The sequence below is a fragment of the Lissotriton vulgaris genome, chromosome 9 (genome assembly GCF_964263255.1).
Source record: "Lissotriton vulgaris chromosome 9, aLisVul1.2, whole genome shotgun sequence".
Taxonomy (NCBI): domain Eukaryota; kingdom Metazoa; phylum Chordata; class Amphibia; order Caudata; family Salamandridae; genus Lissotriton; species Lissotriton vulgaris.
The window spans coordinates 570,068,832-570,096,166 of record NC_141697.1 but is presented as its reverse complement, the minus strand read 5'-3'; the positions used below and the strand labels follow the sequence as shown (position 1 = coordinate 570,096,166).

The window sequence follows — 27,335 nt, the reverse complement described above, 5'->3', positions numbered from 1 at the left end:
CATTCCACCCTTCTAGAGGGACACGACATGTAAGTAACTGTGAACCCCGGTTAAAGTTAAACGAAGCCTTAGCTCCACAAAATGGATGCTGCCACCACAGACACGAGTCTGACCCCCTGCAGCTGGGAGTCCTTCCAGCGAGGGGAGCCTGGACAAAGGGTTTCCTGTCAGGGGCGGTGCTAGCACCGTCCCAGACATGGTTTTGTGTATCCTGGGTAGGCAGGGCTTTTCAGGAAGGTGACTGCTGAGTGGCACCCCGGTGCTCACTACGCATAGGCCGGTCAGAACCAGTTCCAGGGGCACACCAGCCCCTGGCCTGGGGAAAGTCCGGCATGGCAGAGGGGTGTAACCACCCCCCTCCTAGTCCCACCCATAGGCAGGACCTAGTCACCGGGTCAGCCCCCTTTTTTTAGTATAAAGATGGGAGCGGGCCCCCTGTTCAAATTAGATCATCTTTGGAATCAAGACACGACTTTCTGCGAAAGGACTTCAAGATTTCCTTCTTCAAGATGCTCCCTTGTGGCTAAGGAGTAGTCACCCTGCATCCGCAGGCACCATCCTAAGAACACTGCGGTCTGCTGCAAGTCCTTCTTCATGAATCCGACGACCCAGCTCGACGAGACCCGGCTTCCCTGGCACCTCTGACCTCTACTCACCTCTACAGCAAAGCTGAGAACCGTGAGTGCGACGAGACCTCGAGGGACCGACGATCGCCAAGACTGCACGACTTCTTTGTAACAAGCCCACCGAGTCTTCCACTGGTGAGTGCTTTGGGGTCCGAGAAGCCCCAACCCTGAGCAGCTCCAGCACCGAAGATCAGCACTCCAGCATCTCCACGATCTGCGTGGGGCCCTTCTGCTTTTGCGTTCTCACCGCGCTGTGTGGCTACTAGCCGGCTGGCTTGTGGCCTTCTTCACGACGCCCGACGACATCACTGCTGCTGGTCTGGTTGCTCCAGACTGGCCCTTGCTTCCTTCTTTAAGAGAGGCACCCCGGACCCTCCTGGTCCACTCCAGACGCCATTTTAAGTCCACCGCGTGGGCTTGAATTTGCCAAGGCTTTGTTGCCCAATCCTGGGTCCAGCGACGCCGACAGCTTCATCCATCGTGGGACAGATCGCTCCTCCATCCTGGTCGCCGACAACGCCTCCTGGTCCGTGAGATCTACGATCACAGCGTCACCCACTCACCTAGTCGAGGTGGCTACCATCCGGTGCCCTCCTGGTGCCCACTGACTACTGGCTAGTAGTCTCGAACTTGGTCCCCTCTGCTTTCAGGTGTCATCTTCCTTCGATCCAGGCTTGGATCCATCGAACTTTCTTCACTGGTCGCCTGCCAGCAACTTCTTTCTTCCAGGCTCCTGGTCCGTCAACGAGGATTCCCGACGTCTTTTGAGACATATGCAGCTGCTGCCCCTGGGCTAGGTAACTTCGGCATTTCGGTGCCCCAGCATAGCCTCACTATCCAAGGGTCAGGATCCACTTTCGTTTTCTCCCTACCAGGTCGGGTTCGCCCGAGAACACTAACTTTGCAATTACTAGCTACAATAGACTTTGTCCCGCATCACGCGTGAGAGTGCACACTCTGCACCCGAGTCCCCTGGGTCTCCTAGAAGTAATCTAACGATTCTATAGTTAAGTCCTAACGATTCCAAAGGCTATTAGTACTGTACTTACCTGCTAGTAATTTCGCATTCCACTTTCAGAGTATATGGTTTTCCGTGCCCCTCGGGCATTTGTGTATACTGTGCTAACTTAAGTATTTTCGTAAGAGTTTTGGTTTGTGCTTAGTACCCTGTCCTCATAAAGAGTACAGGGCTGTTGTGATTCTTAATAAATATCTGTTTATTTTCATAACACTTGTGTGGTGTCCTTTCACTTGGTATTCAAGGGGTATATGTGTGGTATAACAGCTGGCTTAACACGCCCTCTCGAGTCTTTAGCCTTAGACTGCTCGTATCCATGCTACTAGGATAGCTGGTCTATAAGGTTCCTGAGAAATGGCGGGGAGCCGCCCTTCGACAACGCCGGTGAAAAATACACCAGGCGGCCTGTGTCCGGGGAGGATGACACCAGTAGGGACCCTACATCCGGAGAGCGTCCGAAGACGAATCTGCGGCGCGACCTCTGTGTCGAGTCGTAGAGTTCGCCGCCTGAGGCAGGACGTCAACACCATCCGGCGCCGAAAGAGACGCTGAATAGGGATCCACCAAGTCACAACGCGCCAGGTACCGGAGTGGAGCCGGAGCTGAAGTGGCCAAGAGGAGGCGCCGTAACGATGCCCACTCGACCTCCGCCGAGGCAGCCGCCTGCGTGGAGGAATGAGAGGGAGCTGAGGAGTGAGACGAAGCCCTCCGCCAGCCGCGGCCCAGGATGTGACAGAGGTGGCTCGGCGGCGCCAGGGACGTCTCAACCTCGGACTCGCCCTCCGACGAGGCAGCCGCCGGCGGGGAGGGACAAGAGGAGCCTGGATGGGGGGCCCCGACCAGCCTCGACCCAGAGCGGGACGAGGAGGGTCCACCGTCCCCTGTGGCGCCTCCCGACCAGCAGGTGCCGGCGCCGAGGCGGCGTCAGCTCAGCCGTGGACAAGGCCTCCGCCTGACCAGAGGGTTGAGCGGGGCTCGGGATACGACCCTAGCCACAGCGACCTCCCGCGACACCACAGGGATTCCCGCCTGAGTTTTCGGCGAGGCAGAGGCGCCGTGGTCCGAAGGAGGGAACCCCGAGGGACAGCACCCCAACAGCACCACATTCTCCAAGCCTGGATCCGAACCCGTCGGCATCGTGGCCGCCGGCGGTGTCGCGGATGGCCCCGGGCAAGGCAAGAGATCAGCTGATGCCCCAAGAGGGGAAGGAGGAGGAGACACCAGCGAGGCCTGCAAAGCCGCCGCATATGTCTCCATCTGGACTCTCGACACCCCTTCACTGGGAAAAAGTGAATAGGACGACGACACACAAGGCTGCATCACCCGCAGAGAGCCCACACCCCCGGCAGGCCGAACACTAGCCCCAGGGACAAACTGCGACATTTACCCACCGGGGAGCGACGCGATCTCGACATCGGAGAGGGGCGAGGACGACGACAACAGCCGTTTCTTAAGCAGTCTGCTGAGGCCGACGAGGGGATGAAGCTGACCTTGAGAGACGCGCCGAGAGTATTTTCATTAGGTGCTCCCGCCGCGACTTTGGCTTCAACTGTTGGCACACCTCACAATCAGTGGTGCTGTGATCTTCCCCTAAACACCACATACAAATGAGGTGAGGGTCCGTCGCTGACATAAGACGCCCACACAACGTTCAAGTTTTGAAGCCAGAAGGCATTCGCACAGTGTTCCACCAAAAAATAGCACAATGAAGAAGAAAAAAGGGCCCAAACAGGCCTGTAGCAGAGACCGGATCCGCTTTGCACCCAGAAAAGGAAAAAAACTGCGGTAGGCGCGCCGGGTTGGGACTTGTGACCTCGCCGACGTCACATACGCGGACGACGCCTGGGCGGAGTCGCATGAGGTCACCTCGCCCCCGGCGCGCAGGGATGCTATGGCAAAAAGATCCCGGATCCAGTCTCACACCTGGGGATAATTCTACGTGAAGGTATCTGCGGCTAGTAGTCTCCATCAGATAAAATGGGACACACTAGCGCGCCATATGCACAGGGGGAATTTGACATTCCCAACTTCGAACTGTACTACCAGTGTGCTCAGGCACACTTCGCTCACTTCTGGTTCAACTGCCCACGCTACACACCACACGTAGCAACTGAACATTGTCTTGCTCATCCCATCCTACTAGAAGGAGTAATACTCTCAACCTTTAGACCTCGAGAACCACGACCCACTTCCGTGGGATGTACACTTAAAGCTTGGCATCATATAGCTAATAAAGCACTAGCACCAAGCATTTATTTGCCACTGCTTCCATTGGTCGATCATCCACAGATGCCCTTCTGCAGGAGGGAGTGTTCAGAAAGATGGCTCAGAACCGGTACATTCGGCACTGGGGCGACCTCTACTTAAATGGTAAATTCCACCTCCTACGCCAACTCTTTTCAGACCCCAGCCCACGACAATAGAAACATTTCTATACATACACTTAAGGCACGGGTTGAAAGAGTGCACACCCGAATATCCAGCCGAGCCCGAGCCACTTGTACCACTACACCATGTATTACGCGCACCTACAGCCTCACATTTAGTGTCTGCACTTTATTGCGCTAGGTACGCTGATGCTACATATTCTTTATGCAATGCCCGGGACAAATGGTCAGCAGAATTGGAACAACCTCTTACTGATAAGCAATGGGAATTTAGCTGCAAGCAAACTGAACACGTTTCCTCAAATAGTCGCCTACGCATTATTTACAATAAATTACTTCAGCGTAGGTACTACACTCCACTATAGTTGTACAAATTTGGGTTGTGGGACACAAATAGATGAGGTAGATGTAGAGTGGAATCTGCTGACTTTATCCACCTAGCTTGGTCGTGTTCAGGGGGTGTACGAATACTGGACTCTGGCCTTTAATGCATTAGATTGAATGGACTCTATGCAGATTCCGAGATCCCCACTAGTGGCTCTGCTTGGTTATACTGAAAAGATTCCAGTAAAGCACTGCAAGTTTGTGTCCTTTGGTCTCACGCTGGCAAAGTGACGAGTGGCTGTCGATGGGGTCGGGGAGGACACCTAAGTTCAAGGACTGGCTAGGGGACATGATTTTATGGCAGGATCAAATCTGCCTATATGCTGAACTACTCCCTGCAGCATCACGTCCACGGGATTTATAGGGCCCGCTCCAGGCATACCTGCTGGCACACCCGAACGCTGATGACCAGGATCCATCTGTGTAACTTATGTAGCAGATTCCCCTGCTCCTTTGTGGATGCCTCCCCCTTGGGACATATGTAACAAATGGGTAGTTCTTATGCATTATATAATGTTGTATCCCCAACCTGGACTAATGTGAACAGAACAGGAGTAAAAACCACACAATGTTATGCTTCGCTGTCACTATATGTAGCAAATGTGGTCTCTTGGTCCCTTACAAATCGATGACTGTCTCTTGCACATGAATGTGAGCCATGTATGTATCATTTCCTTCAATAAAAACTTATATAAAAAAAAAAGGAAGAAAAGCAGTGCAGAGCTAACAAGAGGACGACGCCCACTGACTTGGCACCTGCCCTACCGGCCTGTCTCCCCTCGAAACTGAGAAATCCCGGTGTGTCCTGCAGCCAGCAAACTCAAAAACCCCCGGAGGACCTGCCTGCGTTCACTTCAAAGACTGAATCTCCTGTAAACACCAGACTTGTTCAAACTGCAGCTTCTGGTGCCAGCCAGAGACCGCAAATCCAGCACACTCTGCAACCGCTGAATCCGGCCTGAGCTTGAGTTGAAAAACACCACGAGGAGGTGCCCCCGGCGATCCTGACCAGATATCTGTCAACCCCTGACCTGCCTCAGGCCTCCAGACGACGCCTGCAGCCTCAATCAGAGGACCCCCCCTACCGCGACCAGAGCGGGTAAGAAAATCCGACATCCCAAGGCACACCTGCACTCGATGACCCACAGGCTTGTGTGCCCCAACCAACGGTGCCTAACCAACCCTCAACATCCCAACTTACTCCTCGAAGTGGTGGTCACACCTGGAAGTTCCTCGTCCCCGAGCCTGCAGTGTTTCTTTGTCCCGGAGGTTCTCCATTGGAACCAACAGGGCACCCGACCTCAAAACAGCACCCGGCTGCCCTAGTGCCGCCGAGGGTGCACCTTTGGTGCTACTTTGGTCCTCAACCAGCCCCGAGCTTTGCTCCCACAACCTCATGGCCTGCTTGCCAGCAGCCACCAACCGGAGACTCCCTATCCTCCATAGGAGAACATTGGGCCTCAACACACTGCACCCGGCCGCCCTAGTGCTGCTGAGGGTGCAACAACCGTGCATCACTGACCCTGGGAGACCCCAGAGTCTAACCCTAGAACCTTAACTCCCACAGTCGTTTACTTACCTGCAAATCGATAACCTGTTTTTCCTCCATAGGATAACATTGACAATTTTCCTTCCAAAATATAAGTGTGGAGTTTTGAAAACTGAAGATATTCTTTAAAAATCGAACAAATAACCAAAATGTGTTTTCTCACCTGTTTACAGGACAGGTCATAGTGCTGAATCTAGGCATCCAGCACGGAGTTAGAAAAAATAATGTCAAAGTAACTCACCTGCAATTTGTTGACAAAGCCTATTCATTTCAATGTACAGCTACAAAAAGTTTCTAAGTGTGGAGTTTTGAAATCTGAAAATATTCTTTAAAAATCACACGAATAACAAAAACGCATTTACTCACCTGTTTACAGGAAATGTCCCAGTGCTGAATCTAGGCATTCAGCACTGAGTTCGAAAAAGTAACTTACCTGCAATTTATTGAAAAAGCCAATTCATTCCAATGTACTGTATTTGCATACTACTGCTCGCCGTAAATCAAACAAAGTACAATTCCTATTGCATTTTCAAACTGTTCTACATCCAGTTACTTATTACTGAAAAGTATTTAATGCTTACCTGTGCTTGGCTTGATTGGTTCTAAAACTGTCCTCTGATACTGCCTTACTTCTCGACCAAGCTACCACTATTAGAGAGTAAGGTTCTATATAACTTTGACCTCAGCCTACCCCTGGGGACACTTGGACTTTATACACACTATAGCTCTATATATGCTACACCAAAATGAGGTAGTTTCCTACAGTCATTTCCTGATGGATAGCTTGTATCCTGCTTTGCGTGGGGTACGCTTTTGCCTTCGTGGTGTTAAATATGGCACCAAGGAATGTTTTTTCCTTTCCTGGTTTTGTGGAAGTTTTTTGTGGTTTATTGAGAAACCCAGTCTCTATAGCATTTGGATAGCTGGTTGAACATGGCTACTGGCACGTTTTCTTTGAATGTGCCCCTATGAGCCAGTTGTCTAGATAAAAGGTGGATGTGGATTCCCTCTCTTCTCAGGTGTGCCGCTACTGCAGCTAGGCACTTTGTGAATACCAGTGAAGCTGATTTTATTCCAAAAGACAGGACCTTGAATTTGGTAATGTGATCTACTGTGTAGGAGTCGCAAATTTTTTTTGTGCTCCTTGTTCATAGGGATATGTAAGTATGCTTCTTTGAGGTCTATTGTTGCCATGTAGTCTCCCTTTTGGCTTTGTGGTTTTCTCTCTTGAAGAGTACACATTTTGAAGCTTTGTGGTAGTATGAATTTGTTTATGAACCTTAGGTCCAGGATTGGACTTAGAGTTAGGTTTTGTTTGGGCATTAGGAAATATGGGGAGTAGGTTCCTTTGAACCATTCTGGTTTTAGTACCAATTCTAATTGCCTGTTTTTGGTATAGTTCCTTGATTTATGCCTCTAGCAGGATGGGTTCTGATTTTAGGAATAGTCTTGTTTTTAGTGGGTTTGCAGGTGCTTTTCTTGTCAGCTCTATGCAATACCCGTACTTTACCAAATTTAATATCCAGTTGTCTGTAGTGATATTTTGCCACTGTTTGAGTAAAAAGGATAATCTTCCATTCACTGATGTTTTGTGTGGGTCCTTGTTTGTGAGTGGGTCAGTTAGATAAGTTTCCTCTTCCTCTAGAAGATTGGCCTCTCCCTCTCTCATTGCCTCTTGCCCGAAAGGGCAGTTTCTTCTGTTTCTGCCAACCTTGGTAAATTGACTGCTGACCTATTTGTTGTCCTGAGATCTGCCTTTTTTTGGTTGCTGTGACATTTGTTGTCCCTGACAAAAGGTGCCTCTACCTGTGGGCATTGTTATTGAATCCACCTCTTTTAAAGGACCTGCCTGCTGTAGGACTCCCATCACCCTTACCGTCTCGTTGTCCGTTTTTATCTGTTAAAGGGATTCATCCACTTCCTTTCCAATAAGTGCCTCTCCAATGAATGGTCAATTGATGATGGAGGTTTGAAATTCCTGTTTGAAATCAGATATTCTGTGCCAGGCAGGTCTTCTCTGGATAGTTCCTGTGATTTGCCTACTAGCAGTATCTGCTGCATTCACAGCAGACTTAAGGTAGGTGTTTGCCACATATTTTCCGTCTTGAACAATAGATCTTGCCATTTTCTTGTCCTCTTCCGATAGTTTAAGAAGCTCCTCTATCTCATCCCACTGTTGATGGCCATATCTGTTTAGTAGGGCACTGGAGTGTGCGATGCACCACTACATTGCTGCATCTTTTTCTGTTCTTCTTCCCAGCATGTCCATCCTTTTACTCTTCTTCTCTGGTGGAGAGCCAGTGTTGGAGACTGCATTAGCTCTCCTTCTGGCTGTGGTGACAATAATTGACTCAGGCACCATGTTACCTTGAATATATTTAGGGTCCTTTGAGGAGGCCTTATATTTATTTTCCACCCTTGGGGTTACCCCCTTGTTTGAAGATGGTTACATGAAAGCTTCTTTGAATTGATCCAGAATGCTAGGAAGCACAGGAAGATATTGAGTTCGCTTAGTAGCTGGGGCCAGGCTTTCTAGGAGGAAACGAATATGCTACTTACCAGTATGCATCTGTTCTTGGCATGTAGGGCTGCTGACATTCATATCTGTGCATAGATCGCCGCCTAGTGTTGGGTCCGGATGATTGCACATTGTTGTCCTGGAAGAGTCTTCGAAGTATCACGAGATAGGTGGCTCCTCCCCTGGACTACAGTGCGCATGGGCATCGACTCCATCCTCAGATTGTTTTTAGCCATTGTGGCCCAGATGGAGTGAAACTTAGCTAAAGATGACCATGCCATAAGTATGTGTGAATGCTGCAGCTGCTACAGGCGCCGGGGAAGAGGGTGGGCGATATGAATGTCAGCAGCCCTACATGCCAAGAACAGATGCATACTGGTAAGTAGCATATTCGGTTCGAGGCATGTGGGCTGCTGAATTCATATCTGTGCATAGAATACATAGCAGTCCCTCCATTAACGGCGGCCGCCCGTGCCAGCTGCAGCGTGTTGGAAAAGCGTTTTTAGAACAGCCTGTCCTACAGCTGCCTGCTGTTTGGAGTGCACATCAACACAGTAATGCTTTGTAAATGTGTGCGTGGTAGACCATGTGGCTGACCTACATAGGTCTTCCGAAGGAATATTTCCAAGGAAAGCCATGGAGGCCCCCAACTTTCGAGTGGAGTGGGCCAGTGGTGGAATAGTGAGAGTGCGCTTGGCTTTCAGATAGCAGATCTGAATACATTTGACAATCCACCTGGCAATGCCAGCCTTGGAAATGGGGTTACCTTTGTGTTGTGGTGCAAAGGCAACAAAGAGTTGTTTAGTCTTCCTAAATTTTTTGGTCCTATCAATGTAATACATTAGGGCCCTTTTGACGTCAAGTGTGTGGAGCATTCTCTCCGCCAGTGACTCTGGATTTTGGAAGAATACCGGTAGTTCTATAGTCTGGTTGACATGGAACTGAGACACTACCTTAGGAAGGAATTTAGGGTTAGTGCGAAGCACCACCCTGTTAAAATGAATTTGGATAAATGGCTCTTGAATAGTTAGTGCCTGGAGTTCACTAACTCGCCGCAGCGACATGATTGCAATAAGGAAAGCCACTTTCCATGTCAAGAACTGAAGCTCGCAAGAATGCAGTGGTTCAAAAGGGGACCCATCAGCCTAGTGAGAACCACATTGAGGTTCCACTCCGGAACCGGTGGCGTCCGCGGAGGAATGACTCGTTTGAGTCCTTCCAGAAAGGCTTTAATGGCAGGCACCCTGAAAAGAGAGAGGTGCTGTCTGTTTTGGAGATAAGCAGCTATTGCAGATAGGTGTATGCGAATGGAAGCATAGGCCAGATGACATTTGTACAAATGGAAGAGATAACAAATGATGTTCTGAATAGAAGCATCCAGTGGGTTGATGTTGTGGCCTGTACAGTAAATGACAAACCGCTTCCACTTCGCCGCATAGCATGCTCTGGTGGTGGGCTTTCTCACCTCCCGGATGATGTCCATACAGTCAGGAGGCAAGTTTAGGTAGCCAAACTCTAGGACCTCAGGAGCCAGATCGCCAGGTTGAGCTGTTGCGGATCTGGGTGCTGAATGTCTCCATGGCTCTGCGTCATAAGCCTGGGTGTGAGGCGCAGCCTTTGATGCGGTACCACGGACAGTTCCAGAAACGTGGTGTACCATGGTTGGTGAGCCCACGTTGGAGCAACCAGGATGAGAGTAATTGAGTGCTGCCTCAGTTTGCGTGCCACCAGCGGTATTAGAGGTGCTGGGGGAAAAGCGTACGCAAATTTGCCTGACCAGTTCATCCATATCGCATTGCCCTGCGACTGTGGAAACCTGGAGGCGAAGCTTGGGCATTTTGCGTTCTCCTGTGTGGCAAACAGGTCTATCTCTGGATGACCCCATTGTTGGAAGTACGGGTGGAGTACCGATGGATGTATCTCCCACTCGTGCGTTTGGTGGCTGTACCTGCTGAGCAGGTCCGCCATCTGATTGTCCGTGCCTGGGAGGTGCTCCGCCATGAGGAAGATGTTCCTCTGAATGGCCCACTTCCACATGCTTTGAGCCAGATGAGACAACTGTGGAGAGTGTGTTCCTCCCTGCTTCTGAATGTAGTACATGGCCGTCATGTTGTCCGTCCGGATCAACACTACCTTGTTGCACAGATGTACTTTGGAGGCTTTTAGCGCTAGGAAGATTGCCATCAATTCTAGAACATTGATGTGCATCCGCCTCTGCTGTGTCGTCCATAGTCCCTGTACTGTGTAATGGAGTACATGAGCTCCCCAACCCTGGAGAGAGGCCGTCAGAACAATCTGTGGCACAGGCTCTTGGAACGGTCGTCCCTTGCAAAGGTTTCGTGGATTCCACCAATGCAGAGAGTTGTATGCCCGACCGCTCACCAACACTAGGTCTTTCAACTGTCCGTGAGCCTGTGTCCACTGACGTGCTAAGCACTCCTGAAGCGGACGCATATGTAGTCTTGCGTGCGGGACTATGGAGATGCAGGAGGCCATCATGCCTATCAACTGCATGAAAACTCTGGCTGGAAGCGAGTGTTGAGGTCTGAACTTCTGTATCAGCGATTGAATGCTGTTGACCCTCACTGAATTCGGCTGCGCTGTGGCCGCCATAGTATCTATTGTCGCACTCAGATACTGTCGTACGTGGGCGGGTTGCAGGTGGGATTTTGGGTAATTCAGTGAGAATCCCAGATCGTGCAGAAGGTGTATGGTGTGGGACATGTGGGCGGCACACTGCTGGGCCGACTTTGCTTGGATGAGCCAGTCGTCCAGATTAGGGTAGACGTGAATGTTTTGTCTCCTTAGGTGAGCCGCCACCGTCGCCAGGCACTTCGTAAACACCCTGGGCGCCGTGGTGACTCCGAAAGGCAAAACCTTGAACTGGTAATGTTGGTTTTGGATGGTGAACCTGAGGTATTTTCTGTGTGACTGGTGCAGTGGAATGTGAAAATATGCATCCTTTAGATCTAACGTTGCTAGGAAATCCCCCTGACTGAGCAACGGGAGCACTTGTTGCAGGGTCAACATGTGAAAATGCTCCGACAGAATGTATTGATTGAGGGGTCTGAGGTCCAGTATGGGTCTGAGGGACCCGTCCTTTTTTGGTATTAAGAAGTACAGCGAGTAGACTCCTGCGCCCCTTTCTGCCACCGGCACGAGCTCGATCGCCCCTTTTTGCAGCATGACGAGTACCTCCTGCTGCAATAAGTGCAAATGCTCGGCCGACATAGGACGGTGCCTTGGGGGTATGCTGGGTGGAGTGGATGTTAACTCCAGACAATAACCGTACTGGATACGTTTTGTGACCCACCTGTCTGTGGTGATGGACTTCCAGACCGACAGGAACTGCTGAAGTCTCCCCCCGACCGGTGTTGCATGATCGGGGGGCAGTGACAGGGCATCACTGTTTGTTGGTCGCAGAGGATCTGGAGTTGCTGTTTCCTCGGCCCCTGCCCTTGGTGCTGTTTCCGCGATATCCACCACGATTTTGTTTGGTGTAGGTGGATTGCGTGTTGCTTTTATAATACTGCGTGTTTTGGGAGCTTTGGCCTCTGGAAACACCTCTAGTGCTGGAGCGACGAAAAGAACCACCCCTGAATTGCTGGGACTGTAAGTCCCCCATGGACTTAGCAGTTTCGGTGTCTTTCTTTATTTTCTCCAAGGTGGTGTCCACCTCTGGACCGAACAGACGATCAGGGTTCACCGTCCGATTAAGAATGGTGGTCTGTATCTCTTGCTTAAACCCCAAGATTCTAAGCCAGGCATGGCGTCTCAGCATAACGCTAGTATTGATGGCTCTGGCCGCGGTGTCAGCCGCGTCCAGTGCACACTTTATAGATGCATTGGAGATAAACTTCCCCTCTTGGATGAGCATCTCAGCCGCCTCCTTGTATTCATCAGGCAGGTGCTGCAACAGGGTTTCTAATGTGTCATAGTGTGCCCTGTCATACCGTGCAAGAAGTGCTTGTGTGTTTGAAATGCGCCAAATATTGAACGCCTGAGCTGCTACCCTTTTCCCGGATGCCTCAAACACCTTAGATTCTTTATCTGGGGAGGAGCACCACCCGTTGTCTGAGAATTAGCCCTCTTCCGGGCATTCGAGACCACAAGAGAGCCCAGAGGCAGCTGTCCCTTTATGTAGGTAGGATCAGTAGGCGCTGGCTTATACTTTTTCTCAATCCGTGGGTTTATAACCCTGGCTCTGGTAGGCTCCTTAAAGATGTCCCCAGCATGCTTTAAGACACCCTTCAACATAGGGAGAGTTTTCACTGTTCTTTCCAAGACAGAAAAGGTGTCAAAGAGAAAGTTCTCTTCGATGGGGTCCGCATGGAGCTGGACGTCATGGTTCTTAGCTGCCCGTTCAATGAGGGCATGAAAAGCCGCAGAATCCTCTGTAGGTGACGTTTTCACCGTGTAGAGCTGAGTGTCAGGGGCAGAGTGAAGATCACTTGGATCAGCCCCAGCTGCCCAGGGCTCGTTGGTATTATCAGTGTCATCATAGACAGGATAGCTGTACTCATCCTCACCGTCACCATCACCAGCATCCACGTCGGAGTAAGTGGGTGACACATTATGGCCCTGTGGAGAAAGTGTTTCCACCAGAACAGGAGCAGAAGTGGAATCCATCTTCTTTAAAGGAATCTTGTAGGACTCCATAGGTTGTTCCGGGGCATTTTTCCTCTGAAGTAGGGAAAGCCTGCCAGTTTCGGCATCAATAAAGTGTTCACGGTGTTCCTCCAACGAAGAGCGTCGATGCTTCTGTTTCGGAACCACCGTCGTCGACTTCGGCATCGAGGGCCCTGTTTCGGGCACGGCCGTTCCCGACTTAGGGGCGAAAGCCTTCGGCGCCACCCTCGGCGGCAACGTGAAAAGAATCGGTGCCGACCCCTTATGAGGTTTCTCGATAGGCTTCGAGGGCAGAGCATCTTTCGGTCCGGCTATCGAGGCCTCTTCCTTGATGCGTTGTAGGGAGTCCGTAACCTTCTTGGTGAAAGCTGCCGACGGTTGCACCTTGTCGCCGGGATCCGTCAAGGCACCACTGGGCGTGGACTCTTGGATTGCACCGCCCTTGGTTTTGTCTTGTCGGCGCGGAGTACCGTGAACCTTCGGATCACTGGCCCTCTTGTCGGCGTCGACCTTCTTTGGCGCCGATTTACTCGACAACCTTGACTTTAGTCTTTGGCGTGGTAGACTTCTTCGTGACGCCCTTGACATGCATTTTCGGCTCGACAACAGCCTTGTGTTTCGTCGACGCCGATCTCAGAGTCCTTCGACCCGACCAAGGCAGCTTGCACTTTCGTTTTCGATGAAGGCACCAGTGCTTTCGCTTGTGTCGAGACCGCTTGCATTGCTTTCGGTTTCGATTTCTCATGCCGTGGCTCAATGATAATGTCCGTAGCCGGGCCCGAAGGCGGGGCCGTAAAACCCATTGTAAGGTCTTGGGTAAGGCCTACTGGCGATCCCTCGACCTGAGCCTGTTTAAGCCGTACGGCTTCAATGTCTGTTTGAGGTAGCTCTTCGCTCGAGCTATCTTCCATGGCCCCAAAGGCCCCGTCGCTGTCTCCTACCTCGTCGACGACTTCATCGGTCTCAAACATCTCTACATCCTCGTCGTAGTCGACCTCCGAAACGGGATTTGACAAGACTTCCTCGAGTTCCGGGTCCGCTTCCTCGTCATCCCCGAAATTGAAGATGTCCGCCGGCGCATGTTGCTGGGCCTCCTGGCGCGCAGCGCATCTGAAATGGGAACAAGCCATACACTTGGCTTCATCATGATCCGGCGACAGACACTTGTTGCACACCGGGTGGACGTCGATGTGGGGATACTTTGAGTTGCACACGGGGCACCTCTTGAACGGACTCCGGTCCATGATGAACAGTCGCAGAGTTTGTCGCGTCGACTGGGCCTTCCGCGTCGAGAGCACACGGGTTGATAGAGTCCGGCTCTGAACCGAACTGGAATAAGTAGGCACCGAACGCGAGACAATGCCGACGCTGAAACTAAAGACCTTTTGGTCTTAAGAAAGTTTATCGATTCCGACAGACACATCCGAACCCAATGGCGGAAAAAAACAATCTGAGGATGGAGTCGATGCCCATGCGCACTGTAGTCCAGGGGAGGAGCCACCTATCTTGTGATACTTCGAAGACTCTTCCAGGACAACAATGTGCAATCATCCGGACCCAACACTAGGCGGCGATCTATGCACAGATATGAATTCAGCAGCCCACATGCCTCGAGCCATGTGACTCCTTTCTCTTCCTCTAGGGCTACTTCGAATTGGTTTGCTGCCCCCTTGACTAGGTCATTGTAGAAAGCCATGTCGTCTGGAGGCGAAGCTTTCCAGGGGTAACTGCATATCTCTTCCTCCGGGCATTTGGTGTCGAGATCGTTCCACAAACCTTTGACATTTTGGGATATTCCCTCTTCAGGTACGTCCACGTATTCCTTGGGTTCTTTGTCTCAAAGTTCTGGGGTTGGGGGTGAGTCGAAGATACCTTCTTCTCCCTCCGCGTCTTCTGTCGCTTTGGTGCCTATAAACAAGTTACTTCCCTTCGGTAATGATATATTTGTAAGAGACCTAGATTAGTTATGGATTCCTCAATATAGAACTACTCCCAGGCGTCAGACTGGATCCGGAGAATATTTCTTCAGCAGTACCCCTGCGCATCAAGAGGTGGCGTCGTGGTCGCCAGAATGACATTGTGGTATCTATTTAGACGCCTCCCTCGCGCGCTGGGTTCAAATGGGGGACCAATACGTCTGGTAAGGACAATGTTTAGGTTCCAATGTGGAGAGGATGGAACTCTGGGAGGAATTATGCTTTTAAGGCCTTCCATGAATGCTTTGATGGCAGGTACTTTAAACAGTGACAGTGTTAGACCTGTCAGCCTTAGGGTGGTCTTTCCCTTTTTTCCGCTTTTGCCTCATTTTTCCCACCACCTTTTTGGTTGGCCTTAGGTCTCTGGGCACTTGCCCATTGCTAATCAATGCTAAGGTGCAGGTGCTCTCTTCCCCCAACATGGCTGCCACTGACCCCTGCTACTGCAGCGTGGTCTGTTTAGACGCACTCTAGTAGCCAGGAGCTGGCTGGAACCCTTAAACATTGTTGCAATGCCAGCTTGTCTGCCTGCCCATAGCTAGAGTGAGGAAGCTCCTGGAACCTTCCAGAATAGGGGAGTGGTCACCAACTGCCCACTGCCAACTGCCACTATAAAAGAAAAGGGAGGGAAACTTTCTAGTCAGTTGGGGCATCACTTACCTGGGGGACCCTACGCAGGTGACTTAGGCGGGAGGGCCTAGTCAGAAACCTATACCACTGGGGGTGACAGGGTTTAGGCGCTGCCCACCAAGCTGTGTGAGGAACACTGAACTAGCCCACTGATCTGGCCCGGCGGAAGGGGAACCCAGGAACCATCTGAAGTGACATGCTGAGGAAAGCCTTCCCCCCCCCCCCCCCCTCAGAAACCAAGGTTCTAATACCACAGAAGGGCACCAGAACCAACAAGCGCCAGGAAGAAGCCCCCCTGCACTATCCAGGACTACTGGGGATCAACCAGGGATTGGGCTGTGTCACCTCTGCACCCTTCTGCCGTAACCTGGGGCTCCTGCACTGTCCTGCCTTATCCCTTCTGCTGTCCTACTCTGCCTGAGCTGTTAGCCAGCCTGAACCTGAAGTGAAATGGGCTACCTGTGAAGCGCTCTCCCCCCCCTTGGCGCTAGAACGCTGACCTGCCTGAACTGGGACTGCTTATCCTGCTCAAGCGCTGGGCCCCTGAGGAGCGCTAGATTCCTGTCTCCTGTTGCTGGCCGAGGCGCTGTGGTGATTGTCCCCAAAGCGCCGCGAGGACTGGGCGCCTCCACTGCTAGGCGCTTCCCAGCTGGCCCCCTGACGCGCTTGATCACCGAGGGAGCCACACAACTCACCGCACCAAGTCCAGGAGCTCTGTGGGCCTCGCCTTCGTTGTTGCGGCCCAGCGCGATCCCAGGGACGCCAGCGCTGCCTCTCACCCCCCTCGGCGGCCCCCGGAGCCAGGAGAGGGCCGCCACGAATTCCTGACAGGCCGCAGTCGGCCTTGCTAGGCCCGAAGCCTGAAACTCTCCTCAAGTGACGGGGGCGTTGGAAGTAACTCCGCCCCCGCCGCGCTCGGATTGGCCAGCAGCGTTGTGCCCCCGCAGGCCGCGCTGCCATAGGCGGCTGCGGGAGCACCTCCGCCCTCATTGGATCCCAGGCCCTGCCTCCAGCGCGCCTTCAGGCCAATTGGTTCCCGGGCCTCTGACATGCTCGTGGGCCCGAGAACAGGACGCGACCCTGCGGAGGGCTCCGAGGAGCAAAGGAGCCCCCTCCGCCTATCTACACCCTCGGGGCCGGCCCTAGCATCGGCGCGGGGCCCAGTGCATTCCTGCGGTGCCCCGTAGCCGGCCCCATCAGTGAGACACTCCGGAGGGCTTCGAGGAGGGCAGGAGCCCCCTCCAGCAACCGAACCTTCGAAAGGGCCGAAGGAAAGAGGTAAACCCCCCCACCCCCCGGGGAGGCCCCGAGATCGCCCCTCCCCGCGGGAGACTGTGTTGGGCCCCGTCGGCCCCCCATTGTTGTGGAAGGGTCACTGCAGGAATGCCAGGCCCCTAAGCTTACCCTGGCATTGGGGAGGCCCTAGTAACTTTTAAATGAAAAAAGAAAAGAAAAACAAGTCAATAAAAAGTCAAAATTGATTGAAAAAAACAAAGTGATTATCTTTTTTCCAAAGGAGATAAAAAATAAGAGAAGAAACATTTCAGGTTTCATGTTAAACTTAGCGCACAGTGAGTGAAAGTTAAGGCTAATTTTCACATAATCTGCTACCTAGTAACTTTTAAGCCAGAGGAGAACACCCCTGCTAGGAGTATGGTAATGGCTAATGTAGCCGGTATATACAAAATGTTTATCTTTGCCTAATGCCTTGCTTAATGTGGCCTAATGAACTGTTTGCCCTACCTAGAGGAAGTGGTTACCTCTGCTGAACGACCCTTTATAATCCTCATGAAATGTTTTACTCCTACTTAATGGTCGGTTTACTTTTGTCTAATGCAAAGTTTCCTGGATGCCGTTAGTCACTAAGTGAAATGGTTGCTTACATAAGGAAATGGTTATGGATGCTTAATGCAATGTGATTTAAATGTATTTATGAAGAATTCCTTGCAGGTGCTGACTAGGAGCAAGGCTGTTGCCAGGCCTACGGTTATTTAATATTTATTTATTTAAGTATTTATGGCCGAGTGATGAAACACCTGTGCTTTTAAGGGACTATAATAAGTTATTACTACTGTGATTTTTGATTGCCCTGATCTTGATCTTAGATAAAACTTACTTATTTGAATCAACAATACTGGTGTGGTCTCAGTCTGTGTGTGCATTTATTGTCTCAGTGGATGCGTGTGCTGTGTAGTCACTTTACACCTAAGCTTTTGGGTGCCTACCCGCTCGAGCCAGGCTACCCCCGGGGAACTGCTGACCCCAGTTCCTACATACAGGAAGTGCTAAGGAGACAGACTAGTGCCGTCTCTTCCCAAAACAAAAAAGTTGTTTAAAAAACGATTTTCCCTTTCTGTGATTACTGTCTTTGCCTGTGGTGGTTACAACTTAAAATTGTAGTTTTGACCTGCCTGTGACTGCCTATTTTGTCACCTGTTTTATGCTTTAAACTTGTGGTTTTTCCCTGCCCATGATAGCTCACATTTAACGTGTTGAATTGTGGGATTTGAAGTCCAACCTCTGTAGTTTATCCCTCTCATTCCTTGGTGACAAATCTGTTTTCCCTCCAAATTTCTCCTTTGATCTGTATGTTAAAACAGTGCACCACCAGCCACCATTTTGTGTTCACAAGCCAGTGAAACCAGCCCTCCTGCCTCGCCCCCTCTCCTCTCCCATCTCCCCTCCCCCCCCAGGCTTCTCGATGCAGAGCTCCCTCTCGACACAGACTTCCCTCTTGACGCCGACTTCCCTCTCGACGGGAAGCATATTGTCGTCATACCTTTCGACGTCGACGGCATGGCCATCGACCGGGACCGCTGCAATTTCTGGGCCTTCTTGTTACTGGGGAGCCCCCCAGAGGCCGATGCATGGGTAGTGGAAGTTGAAAGATTCCCTCCATGCCCAGAGGTCCCAACTGCATCCTGATGTCTCCTCTGCTCCAGGCCTTGAAGACGGATCTTCTCCCCGTCACGCAGGGTCCTCCTGGAGAATGACTTGCAGATGACATAGGAGTCAGGAACATGAGAAGATGGAAGGCAGAGTATGCAAACCCTGTGTGAGTCTGATGTGGCCTTCTTCCTGGCACACTCAGGGCACTTGTCAATTAAAGCTGGCATTTTGACCAGAAATAGGTGGCTTAGCTGCTCAAAAAAAGACAGCAAATAGAAGAGAAAGGCCCCAGACGTCGAATGAAATACTAAAACTTTCAAAAAAGCTCCAAAATTTTAAGAAATAATACAATGCTCCAGGTTCCTGCTAGCAGGAGCCGGAAAAAAGAACTGAAAGTAACTTGCCTTTGTCTATGTATCATGGGAAACCGAGGGTCTCTGGAGGGTTCCTTAAAGGCACGGTATCCCTTTCCCAGACACATAATGGCAGCCTATGGGGCTTGTCTGTCCAACCCTTCCTATCATGACAAAGGATTTTTGTGAAGGGGTGTTTTCTCTATGTGTGAAACTTATCAAGATGTGTAAATTTTAATATTATTTGGCCATCCTTTTCACTTCAAGATGAAGTGCTGGCCAGTGTAGCCTTTGTTAATTGTAGGCTGCATTATTTGTCTATGCAGGGCTGCATAAGAGGACAACTTAGGAGACTATTTCGAATGCTCCGGGGTCCACGCACATGGGCGGCACTATTCACAGATTATGACTAAACACAGAGATCCCCTACTACAGAAGCTTTTAATGCCAGAAAAATCGCTAGTAATTTGAGGTGATTGATGTGGAGCTTTTTTTGCTGATGGGTCCACCTACCCTGAATGGTATGGTTTAGGAGATTAGCTCCCCAGTCGGTGAACGATGCGTCTGTTGTGAGTACTATCTGTGGGACCGGGTCTAGGAACGGCCGCCCTTTGGAACGTTTTTGTGTGCTCCACCACTGCAGAGAGCGATGTGTGCAGCTGTCTACCAACACCAGATCTGTAAGTTGACCTTGAGCCTGGTTCCACTGATGTGCCAAACATTCCTGTAACGGACGCATTTAGAGTCTTGCATGAGGTACTATTAAAATGCAAGAGGCCATCATCCCTAGTAGTTGCATAAACACTCGAGCTGGTAGTGAGAATTGAGGTTGACATTTTGTAATGAGTGTTTACATGGTGGCTATCCTGACTGGATTGGGATACGCAAGGCCTTTTGAAGTATCTATTGTGGCGCCTAGATACTGCTGTGTGGGGGTTAGTTGAAGATGTGACTTGGTGAGGTTTATTGTAAATCCTAAGTCGTGGAGCAGCTGTATTGTTTTGTGTGTGTGGTGCACACAATCGCTCGTCGAGGTAGGGAAACACATGAATGTGTTGTCTTCTCAAGTGAGCCGCTACTACAGCGAGGCATTTTGTGAAAACTCTGGGTGCTGTAGTTACTCCGAAGGGAAGTACTTTAAAATTGATAGAGCTGACCGTCCACTACAACCAGTAGATATTGCCTGTGAGCAGGATGAATAGGAATGTGGAAGTAGGCATCCTTGAGATCTAGGGTGGCAAGGAAATCGCCATGTTGGAGCAATGGGAGGACCTGCTGAAGAGTGGCCATGTGAAAGTGGTCGGATTGTATATACAGGTTTAACTGTCTGAGGTCTAATATCGGCCTCAGAGTACCGTCCTTTTTTTAGATTAAAAAGTAAAGGAGTAAACCCCTGTGCCTTGATGTTGTATGGGAACTGGTTCTAATTCGTGTTTTTGTAAGAGAGAGAGAACCTCCGGTTTTAGAAGCGTGACATGTTCCTGTTCCGTGGACATGGGACGCTGTCTGGGTAGTATGTGTGGAGGATTAGAGGTGAGTTCCAGGCTGTAACCATACAAGATAATTTGTCTTACCCACCTGTCTGTGGTGATTGAATTCCAGACAGGTAGGAACTGTGACAGTCTTCCCCCGACTGGAGTGGAATGTTTTGGGGGGGAGAGGGGTTGTCACTGTTTTGTGCTAGAGAGGCACGGGTGTTATTACTGCTGCCTCATCCTTGTTTATTATTTCCTCTGTACCCCCCCTCTAAAATATGCTTTATTTGAGGAAGTTTGAGTGGGGCTCTTGTAGGTAGAAGATGTGTTGTCTGTACCAATGGATTTGGAGGCGTCCCTATAAAAGGAGCGACAAAAGAAACTTCTGTTGGTTAACTGTAAGGACCCCATGGACTTGGCTGTTTCTGTATCTTTTTTCATGTTTTCCAATGATGTGTTTATGGTAGGCCCAAATAAATGTTCTTTATCAAACAGTTGATTAAGAATCTGAGACTGTACCTCTTGTTTGAACCCTGATATACGGAGCCATGCGTGTCTGCGCAGCAATACGCTTGTATTAATGGCACGGGATGCTGTGTCTTCTGCATCCAGGGCTCCTTTAAAAGAAGTGTTCGTGATAAGCTTTCCCTCTTGTATGAGGTCATTAGCTTTCGTCTTATATTAGTCTGAGAGATGTTGCATCAATGTCTCCATTTCATCATAATGCGCCCTGTCATATCTGGCCAGCAAAGCTTGGGTGTTGGCACTACGCCAGTAATTTGTCGCTAGTGACGCTACTCGTTTCCCAGATGCGTCCAATAATTTAGATTTTTTGTCAGGCTGAGGGGCATCACCTGTTTGTGAGTTTGCCTCGTCCTCCTGCTTCCACACCCTCCACCTCCTACGGAAGACCTTCAAATGGATCCCCCTTGAACACAGAAAGATCGCCACTCACCCCCTGGTCACCAGCAGACTAGACTACGGCAACGCACTCTACACCAAAATAAACAAAAATCTCACCCGCAAGCTACAGAACATCCAGAAAGCTGCTGCAACACTGGTCCTCAACCTGCCAAGAAACGGACACAGTGGTGTCCGTCCACTACAAACCGTAAAATATTTCCTGTGAGCAGGATGAATAGGAATGTGGAAGTTGGCGTCCTTGAGATCTAGAGTGGCAAGGAAATCGCCTTGTTGGAGCAACGGTAGGACCTATTGGAGAGTGACCATGGAGAGTGACAATCTCCGTCTGTCCCGGTCTCCATCTCCGTCTGTCCCGGTCTCCATCTCCCGGTCTGTCCCGGTCTCCATCTCCCGGTCTGTCCCGGTCTCCATCTCCCGGTCTGTCCCGGTCTCCATCTCCCGGTCTGTCACGGTCTCCATCTCTCGGTCTGTCACGGTCTCCATCTCTCGGTCTGTCACGGTCTCCCTCTCTCGGTCTGTCACGGTCTCCATCTCTCGGTCTGTCACGGTCTCCATCTCTCGGTCTGTCACGGTCTCCATCTCTCGGTCTGTCACGGTCTCCATCTCTCGGTCTGTCACGGTCTCCATCTCTCGGTCTGTCACGGTCTCCATCTCTCGGTCTGTCACGGTCTCCATCTCTCGGTCTGTCACGGTCTCCATCTCTCGGTCTGTCACGGTCTCCATCTCTCGGTCTGTCACGGTCTCCATCTCTCGGTCTGTCACGGTCTCCATCTCTCGGTCTGTCACGGTCTCCATCTCTCGGTCTGTCACGGTCTCCATCTCTCGGTCTGTCACGGTCTCCATCTCTCGGTCTGTCACGGTCTCCATCTCGGTCTGTCACGGTCTCCATCTCTGTCTGTCACGGTCTCTATCTCTGTCTGTCACGGTCTCTATCTCTGTCTGTCACGGTCTCTATCTCTGTCTGTCACGGTCTCTATCTCTGTCTGTCACGGTCTCTATCTCTGTCTGTCACGGTCTCTATCTCACTATCTGTCGCTCTGTCTCCGCCTTTGTCGCCTCTGTCTGTCTCTGTGTCTCTATCAGTCTCTGTCCAAACAGGAAGCTTCCCAAAAAGCCCTTTTAAAATTTAGCTGGGAAAGTGCTTACAGCTGACTTTTAAAGGGCTATTTTTGAGAAGCTTTCTGAAGGTGACGTCACAGAGGCTGGATTTTTGGGATTGATTTCTGGCAACTACACAGTAGGGTCTTCAACCCAAGGACCTGCCCAGCTTATACTATTAAAGGCAAAGACTGACCACTTCACTCTAAATATACTATATTCTTCTGTCTCACACCATTCCTCTATTGATTAGCTAAAGTAAACAAATAATTGCAAAGCTCTACGAAACCCAAAGGTTCAAGAAATCAGCAGAATGCCTCCTCACTGGATAACACCGACAACTGGACTCCATGTTCTAATACATCATGCTTGGGGTCATATCTTTTTCAAGTAAGAGTTCTCTGGCCCCCGATCAACTGCTGTGAAAGACTGAATTAGTGTGTGGGGTAGTGAGTGATATAGTTCAGTGTGCACACTGTGCTGGTGCACCTCGGGCTATATCTACGAGTAATAATATCTAAAAGTAACTGTCAGTACGAGTAGTCTGCAGGCTTCAGTTCCATAGCCCTGTTGACATCTACAAAAGACAAGTGTCTGACTACTGCCTTTACAAAGAATAGCTGTAACCTTACCCAGCGTTTGAAGCAGGTACTGCGATAAAAACCCTGTTGAAAGCCCTCTTGGAGTATCGAAATTTCCCATCAACTATACAAACAAAACAAAAAAACAAAATTAAGAAGAGAAACAACAGAGTTTAGTTCACACAATTGCAGAGGACTTGAAATGCTTACCCTCCTGGAATATCCCATGAACAGCGAAGCACAAGAGAGTGTTCTGAGGGGAAAAAAGCACAATATTGGATACACTAGAAACAGAAGAGAGGTGAAAAACATGGACAGAGGGGGTGAATTAGGAAGAAAGCAAAATAAGAACAATGGAAACAGAACAGAGGGTGAGAAGGATAAGAGCGGGAGGGGACAAAGTAGAAGAAAAGCTCACAGAGGGCAGAGGGCACATGGAGAGAGAGAAGCGTTAACACAGGAGAGGAAAAATTAGACCTATAGAGAGGGAAGGAAAAAGGCAGAAAGCAACAAAGCAAAGGGGCATGAACGGTGCTGGAGACCAAATGTGCTAGATAATGGACAGATTAAGTGGCGAAGTCTAGGAAAAACAAGAAGTGAGGGCATGTGATGATTGAAGCTCATTCATAAAAGAAACACAAAGGTTGTGTTTGATAGAGGGTTTTTCAAAGAGACTCACTGTCTGAGCGGTGATGTCGATCACAAAGGAATTGATGTCATGCAGAGTTTTCGGCAGCGCATTCAGGAAGGCCACAACATTGAGCCTAGTATGCTTCAGTAGTTTGAATCTCATAACTGCAAGAGATGAGATTGTAAATATTCAATGGACACTGGTATGTTTCAAAGTAAGCATCACTTGATTAAAGTATTTCCTGACTTCAGAACTTTTAGCCATCTATTAGGATATCAGAGGCTACAGAACACGTCTCAATGGGTAATCTATGATGCTTATTTAGAGCATGAGAAAGGTAGTAAAGAAAGAATATAATCAGAAAAGGGGGAGGAGAGATGTGACCATTACATCAAAGAAAGATATCGACAAAGAAGCTACAGAAACACACCGACTCAAAATGAACAAGTTACTTACCTCGGGTAACGATGTACCTCTAAGACACATTGTAGGAAGCTGGCTCTATATGCACAAGTTACTACTTGTGTAACAATATATCTGTAAGAGACATTAGTTAGTGATAGATTCCTTACCTTAGAATATCCCCAGGCGTCAGACTGGATCCGGAAATTTTTGCGTAGCAGCACCCTTGCGCGTCGGTAGGGTCGTCTGCGTCTCCGCGTCTATCGTCTGCGTCGTGATGACGTCGGAGTACTTAGACGCCGCCTCCGCGTGCTGACGTCAGTTCTTAGACATAGCTTTTCCGCGCCAGAAACGCAGAGCTATGCTAAAAACCAACACTGGTGCCATTGAAACTAGGGCCCTGAAAGGGGATGACCTTAACCCTAGATATCGGTTCGCAGAACGGGGAGGATGGGTGGGTCGGTAAGGAATCTATCACTAACTAATGTCTCTTACAGATATAACGTTACACAAGTAGTAACTTGTGCATCTGAAAGAGACACGTTAGTGATAGATTCCTTACCTTAGAATAGATACCCCAGCAATACCAACCCCGGTGGTGGGTCTGCAAACCAATAATCAGACCAGAAAGTCCTGGAGGACAGAACGGCCAAAGAAGCCATCCCTCCGGACTTGGCTGACCAGGCAATAGTGTCTTGCAAACGTGTGCAGCAAGACCCACGTAGCTGCCTGGCAAATGTCCTGCAAGGGCACTCCTCGGCCCAGGGCAGTTGTATTTGCCATGGCCCGAGTGGAATGAGCCCTTAGTCCAACAGGGGGTTCCTTCTTAGCCAAGGAGTAACACGCCTGGATACACAAGATGATCCACCGCGAGATGGTCCGCTTGTGCACCACCTTTCCCTTCTTAGCGCCCACGTAACCAACAAAGAGTTGGTCATCCACCCGGAACTGGCGTGTGTGATCCAGATAGTAAGAGAGCGCACGTTTTGGGTCCAGACGGTGGAGCCTCTCTTCCTCTTTCGAGGGAGGCGGAAGGAAGGTGGGCAAGGTGATTGACTGCCCGATGTGGAAGGCTGTGACTACCTTTGGCAGGAAAGAGGGCCTTGTCCGCAACACAACGTTGTCCGGATGGACCGAAAGGAAAGGAGGTTTAGAGGATAGAGCCTGGAGCTCACTCACTCTCCTGGCAGAGGTGATGGCAACCAGGAAGGCAGTCTTCAAGGTAAGAAGGCGGATAGGACAGTTGTGAAGTGGCTCAAAGGGAGCGCACATCAGGAAAGTAAGAACCAGGTTCAAGTCCCACTGAGGCATCACGAAGGGAACAGGTGGAAACGTGTGTGTAATGCCTTTCAGGAATCGATTAACAACAGGGCACTTGAACAAAGATGGTTGATCAGGCAGCCTTAGAAAGGCTGAAAGGGCAGAAAGGTAGCCCTTGATAGTGCCCAGAGCAGAGCCCTGCTGGGCAAGAGAAAGGAGGAAGAGAAAAACCTCAGAAAGAGGGGTAGAGAGAGGATCCACAGCCTTTGCTGTGCACCATGCCACAAATCTGTTCCACCTGCAGGCGTTTACCGACTTTGTGGAGGAACGCCTGGCTGCCAGAATGATGTTACAGACTTCAGGAGGCAAGTCAAATGGCCTCAACTGTCGCCGCTCAATCTCCAAGCATGGAGGTGGAGACTGGACAGGTTCGGGTGGAGGACCGTCCCCTGCTGCTGCGACAGAAGGTCCTCCTGAAGAGGCAGACGTACCGAGGGATCGACTGACATACTGAGTAGCTCGGGATACCAGAAGTGGTATAGGCGGAAAGGCGTACAACAGACCGCAGCTCCTCTCGCGACGAAAAGCGTCTCCGAGCGAGTGCCGCCTTGGAAATTCCAACGCGCAGAACTGATGACATTGCACGTTCTGTTCGGTGGCGAATAGATCTAACCAAGGTTCTCCCCACTGCTGAAAGAGACCGTGCGCCACGCCAGAGTTCAGACGCCATTCGTGATCCATCATGCACCGGCGGCTGAGTTTGTCCGCCCTGGCGTTCAGAGAACCTGCCAGGTGTTGAACCACCAGGGTGACGCCCTGGTGTTCCAGCCATTGCCAGAGGCGAAGAGCCTCCTGACAAAGGCCCCACCCCGCCTTGTTTGTTGCAGTACCACATGGCGGTAGTGTTGTCCGTGAACACCTGCACTACACTTCCCCAGACAGAGGGAAGAAATGCCTTCAGTGCAAGTCGGATCGCCCGCAGCACCAGAAGGTTGATATGGAGCTGGGACTCCGCCGGAGACCAGAGGCCCCTGATCTTCCCCTCTCCCATGTGGCCCCCCCCCCCCATCCCAAGAGGGACGCATCTGTCACCACTATGTGCTCGGGTTAGGGAGAGGGATCTGCCGCTGACCCAATCGCGGTTCGGGAGCCACCACTGTAACTGAATTGCAGTGCCCTCCGAGATCAGGACGTGGTTGGACAGGTTTCCCTGATGTTGTGCCCACTGAAACTTCAGGTCCCACAGCAGAGCCCACATCCGCCACCTGGCGTGATGCACCAGAAGGATGCAGGAGGCCATCAGCCCCAGGAGCCGCAGAATCAACCTGACTGAAACTCGGGATAAAGGCTGAAAGATCGAATCAGAGCCTGAATATACCGAACCCGCTGTCCGGGGGGATAAACCCGAAACTGCGCAGAGTCTAGAACCGCTCAGATGAAAAGAAGCTTCTGAGAGGGGCACAGGTGTGACTTCGGCACGTTGATGGAGAACCCTAGGGAGTGCAGGAGGTCAGCCGTAGTCTGGAGGTGGGAGATGACTGTCTGGGGCGAGCCTGCCTTCAACAACCAGTCGTCGAGAGAGGGGAAGACTGAAACCCCTGATCTGGGCAGATGAGCTGCGACCACCGCCATCACTTTCGTGAACACCCGAGGGGCGCTGGTAAGGCCGAATGGGAGCACGGTAAACTGAAAGTGCTCGAAGCCTACCGTGAACCGCAGGTAGCTCCGGTGGGCCGGCAGGACGGGGATGTGAAAATATGTATCCTGCAAGTCCAACGCCACCATCCAGTCTCCCGGGTCCAGGGCAGCTAGGACCTGAGCCAAAGTCAGCATCTTGAACTTCTCCTTCCGGAGGAAGCCGTTGACGCTCCGTAGGTCCAAGATAGGGCGTAGGCCTCCTTTGCCCTTCTTGGGTACTACAAAGTAGTGGGAATAGCAACCACGTCCTACTTAAGGCCCAAGAACGCGCTCAATGGCTCCCTTGGACAAGAGGGCCACAACTTCC

The 27,335-nt window shown here is 50.7% G+C and overlaps 1 protein-coding gene across 1 annotated transcript in view; it reads right to left on the bottom strand.

Moving 5' to 3' along the window:
* Positions 1-27,335, bottom strand: part of NXF1 (nuclear RNA export factor 1) — a 466,191-nt gene that overhangs the window by 62,348 nt on the left and 376,508 nt on the right. The window contains exons 16-18 of the mRNA XM_086938121.1: positions 23,717-23,832; positions 23,248-23,290; positions 23,089-23,161 (exon numbers count right to left, since the gene is read on the bottom strand). Coding sequence (XP_086794247.1) covers positions 23,089-23,161; positions 23,248-23,290; positions 23,717-23,832 — 232 coding nt within the window. The remainder of the gene's footprint in view (positions 1-23,088; positions 23,162-23,247; positions 23,291-23,716; positions 23,833-27,335) is intronic.